General features: G+C 38.6%; 1 protein-coding gene across 1 annotated transcript in view; it reads right to left on the reverse strand.

Annotated features, from left to right (window-relative positions):
• Window positions 1-721: 721 nt before the first annotated feature.
• The window catches only part of Hnrnpr (heterogeneous nuclear ribonucleoprotein R), a 25,798-nt gene continuing 21,606 nt past the window's right edge, over window positions 722-4,913 (reverse strand). The window contains exons 8-9 of the mRNA XM_034502002.2: window positions 2,100-2,221; window positions 722-1,980 (exon numbers count right to left, since the gene is read on the reverse strand). Coding sequence (XP_034357893.1) covers window positions 1,371-1,980; window positions 2,100-2,221 — 732 coding nt within the window. The 3' untranslated portion in view covers window positions 722-1,370. The remainder of the gene's footprint in view (window positions 1,981-2,099; window positions 2,222-4,913) is intronic.

A 4,913-nucleotide genomic window follows, 5' to 3' on the forward strand; every position in this document is an offset into this window, starting at 1 on the left:
AATTTTCAAAATGAAAGTTTTACATTCTTCTGCTCTTTTCATTTAGCAAAGCCATTAGAATAAATTGGAATTCCTAAAAGAAGCAAGGAGATAGATAACGTTACCACTTGGCCAACAAAAATTTAGCCAATAGATGTGGTAAAAGTTTAAAAGAGGTATTATCAGAAAGCCAGAGACATAACCACTTGATATTTAAAAGTCTAAGGCATGACTGCTTCCCAAAGCAAGTTTACACAGCAATAGGAATCACAGTCCTGACCGGTAAAACAGGGATGCTGATCATCAACACTAAAACTGAGATTAGTCCACAGTGTATGTGTATTTACTTATCCAGCAAATAAAGTCTTTGGTCACAAATCATCCTTGATTTGAAAGAATGTGGGTCAAAACAAATTGTAGTGTGCTTCCCCAGCTCCATTTTGCTTTAATAAAAATTATTCAATACCTGTACAAAACATTTAAGTCTGTTTGTTTTCTTTTAAGGATAAAATTTCAAAATTAGAAAAGATTATGAGAGAACACCAATCAATGAAATGGTATTTGGAATATGTGAATTTAGAATAATCCTCAAATCTAGTATCCATAATACATGATGGAATAGACGATAAATTTTTCATGAATTTGATCACTCACATAGGCAGTTCTACTTTGAAAACAGTATTTCTTCAAGGATTATGAATAAAATAATGTTTTAGGACACAATTGAATTTGAAATAGGTGATGTTTTGAATAGATTTTTGAGTTTTATTGAAATCTTACATGAACAAGAAATTGGAAATACAATCACATCAAAGAACAAATTGTCACGGCTTTGACGTTTAAGCCAAACAAATTTTGTAGGGCAGATTTCAAAAAGGTGTGATTATAACAATTTAAAAACACAGTTAACCTGCTTCTAGGAATGCAAAACATACAGTCATAGGTTACTTTCAATACAAGGAAACTTAAGTCTGTTTGCTTTAATTTCTTAAAACTACTAAGACAAAGCACTGGCTTGCATTTTTATTTACAGCATACTTCAGACTCCTATGTAATCTATTCCAAATCCAAAAACCAGAACTGTCCAAACCAAAGGTTCTGCAAAATCATGATTTAACAGTTTGTTCTGAAGCTAAGATGAAGCTTGGAACGATAAAAGCATTGTAACCCCAGAATAAGGGAACTCTGCAAGCCCAATAATGTCCAAGAGCATTTAGAAAAGAAGAAAAATAAGAAGCCTTGAGTATATACACAATAGTGACTTCTTCAGCTGAATACAAATGGCAGCAAACTGCTACTTAAAGATGAAACAGTTACGCCAATTTTGTTTGAAGGATGTAGATCTAGAGCCAATTGGATCTTGACAGAATCGTTTTCAAGCCCTCACTTGTCTATTTCCACTGTTGCCCATAAGTATCCTGATAAAATTCTTGGTTGTCATTATTGTAACCATAGTTACCAGAATAGTCACCACCTTGCTGAAGCGGCTGCTGAGCGATGGGCTGGGACCCCCAGTTCTGTTGGTTGTTGGTCTGACGACGTTTGGAATCAGGCTGGCTGTACCCATCTGCCTTCCTCTTGCCTCCTACATTGCCCCCTCGATTGCCCCGAGCTCCACGAGAACCACGGCCTCTCTGCTGTTGTGCAGGACCCCCTCTGCCACCCCTTGAGCCTCTTGGTGGTCCCAAAGGTGCCCCCCTCTGTGAATAGCCAGCTCTACCTCTTGGAGGTGGTGCTCCCCGCCCCCTTGGTGGTGGTGGAGCACCTCGCCCCCCCCTTCCTCCTCCTCTTCCTCTTACTGCATAGCCATCATCATAGCCGTAGTAGGGATCTTCATAGCCTCCACGGTAGTCGTGATAGTCATAACCATAGTAATCATCATAGTAGTCTTCATAACCGTAATAATCTGGAGGGTAGCCATATCCACCTCTCCCTCCACGACCCCGACCTCTCATTGGAGGTGGCATTCGGGGAGGAGGGTGATAATAATAATCTTCGTACCTAGCAAATGGAGGGAAGAAGAAAGGAAACACGTCAGGTTACTTTAAGATTCATCCTGACCTTATTAATCTCATCTGTTACCAAGGTATTCTTTATTCAATAATAAAATATAAACTCACGCAGTGCTTCTGGAGGCCTGTCTAGCAGCTTGACGCTCTTTCCTTTTCTTGTCAGGTGGCTTAGCTAAGACAATTTCAATTTCTTCCCCTTCTATTTCTTTTCCATTCATTTCATCCATAGCCTAAATTACAAAGGTAAGTTTATTATATAAGACACAGTATTTTAAGACTTAGTATAAACGGGGAAGTAGAGCGCTGGCTCAACAGTTGAGGGCATCTGCTGCTCTTCCAGAGAACTCCAGGCTCAATCCCCAGCTCCCACATGGCCGTCTCTACCATCAGTTCCAAGAATGTGACACCCTCTTCTAGTCTCCATGGGCACCATGTATGTACACAGTGCAGACAGACAGACATGCAAGCAAAACACTTATACACATAATTTTTTAAAATCTTGAAAAGTTATAAACATATTGTGTCTTAGCAAGCATTTTATAATTATTTTAACTTGTAAGAGTAGCCTAACCAGAAAGAACTGTTTCCTTCACCGTATGTTTATACATAAATTACTGTTGAGAAGAAAAAGCAATGCTTTCTCATTTTATTTTAGAAGGCAAAAGAGGAGCTGGAAGTGGCTCAGTTCCAGCACCCACATGGAAGCTCACAACCATCCCTAACTCCAGTGTCAAGGGATCTGATGCTATCTTCTGACCCCTTGAGGGCACCAGGCACACATGTGGTACATATACACACAAACAGCCATATACATTAAAATATGTAAATCTAAAGGTTTTCTTTATTTAAAAAAAAAAAAAAAAAAAAAAAGGTCTTATTTAGCCAAACTCCTTAATTCCAAATAATTAATTCTGGAAACAATCCATACCCAGGGAAAATGTCAGCTGCAATAAAAGAAAAAAAAAATCATATAAAAACTAAACTTTCCAGATATCAATAAAAATGTGATATTCATTATCTAAGTTTTGCACAGATGTTTCAAGGATGTGAAATGCAAAGGTGAGTTGAATATAGCTATCTGTGAAACTCAACAGGATACTAAAGTTCTGATCATATCTAGCATAGAACTTACTGTGCCCAAACTAAAAGCAGAGCAAAGCAAATAAATGCCAATGAAGCCTTAAGCAACCACCAAAAAAGCAAAAACTAGTGTTCTGTTTAAAGACAGAGTTTCTTGGGTTGACATGGAATATATATATATATCAATCAATCAATCATACCAGGCTGGCCAGAAACTCATAAAAATCTACCTGCCTCTGCCTCCCAAATGTTGAGGAAACCACTTATTTGGGTTTTTGTTTTTGTGTTTTTAAGTGCTGGGTATTAAACACAGTAGAGTCTACTAGTGAGCTACAGGACAATTTCAATTAAAAAAACCTATTGTCTTCCTGTTTCAGGACTTTGTAGATTCTTGGTAAAACACCTAGCATGTGAGTTTGAAGCACCACACACCATCAACACAAAGAAACATGATGACTTCTATAATTAAAAGTCCATCCTGATACTTTCCAGCTCCTAGACTAGGAATTTATAATTTCACAAGCTTCTTTAGCAAACCATTAAATCGGTTCTTGTAAGTATTTCTTACAAGCTCACCTGATTATTTAAATACCAAAGTCAAAAGTAGTATCTGTAAAGTATAATATAAAAGTATCAAGTATGTTCTATACCATTAGAAATTTAAGAAATCAGCTGGGCGGTGGTGGCGCACGCCTTTAATCCCAGGACATGGGAGGCAGAGGCAGGTGGATTTCTGAGTTCGAGGCCAGCCTGGTCTACAGAGTGAGTTCCAGGACAGCCAGGGCTACACAGGGAAACCCTGTCTCAAAAAAAAAAAAAAAAAAAAATTAAGAAATCAAACATTAGAAAACTGAAGTGCACACTAAGCTATGAATTTTATACTTTTTTGTTCATTTGTTTCTTTTTTAAAGACAGGGTTTCTCACAGAAGTCCTGGAACTCATTCTGTAGACCAAGCTGACCTTGATTGAACTCTGCTTCCCAAATGCTGGGATTAAAGGTGCGCATCACTGCCGGGACTAAGCTATACATTTTTTTTTTTTTTTTTTTTTTTTTGGTTTTTTGAGACAGGGTTTCTCTGTGTAGCCCTGGCTGTCCTGGAACTCACTCTGTAGACCAGGCTGGCCTCGAACTCAGAAATCTGCCTGCCTCTGCCTCCCAAGTGCTGGGATTAAAGGCGTGCACCACCACCGCCCGGCCTAAGCTATAAATTTTATAATCAGTACTTCAACAGACACTAGCAGAAAGCAAAGTAATTAATTCTATACTAGAACTCAAGAAACAGAGCTAATGTCTAATATGCTTGCTTTGTACCAGCAAGTCCGACTTTAAAGCAGCAACCTAGGCAGGGAAATAAATGCTCAAATCAATAGTAGTGTATCACTGTGCTGGTCTATGTCAGCACAGAATCTCCTAGAAGAACTCCAATTGAGAAAATGTTTTCTTGTCAGATTAACTTTTGGGCGAGGCCAACACCCTGTGGGAGGTGTTACTCTTGGGCCAGGGGTTCCGGGTGCTATAAACAGGCAGAGCAACCCAAGAGGAGCAAGCCAAAATAAGCAGCATTCCTCCACTTGAGTTCCTGCCCAGACTTCCTTGGATGGTGAACTACAAGATCAAATAAACCCTTTCCTCCCAAAGTTCCTTTTGGTCATGAAGTTTTATCAAAGCAATAGAAGCCCTAAGACAACCATCAACAGAGAACGTGGAAAAAGAACAATGTCTGACTCCCTTAGTATTCCATTTTCCTGATCATATATTTTTTAAAAAAAGACAAAAAAGTAGTCTTGATTTTCCAGTTAAGGAAGGAGAAAAGAATAAGAAGAAATTAAAAGTTCTGCCC

This window comes from Arvicanthis niloticus, chromosome 5 (genome assembly GCF_011762505.2).
Source record: "Arvicanthis niloticus isolate mArvNil1 chromosome 5, mArvNil1.pat.X, whole genome shotgun sequence".
Taxonomy (NCBI): Eukaryota; Metazoa; Chordata; class Mammalia; order Rodentia; family Muridae; genus Arvicanthis; species Arvicanthis niloticus.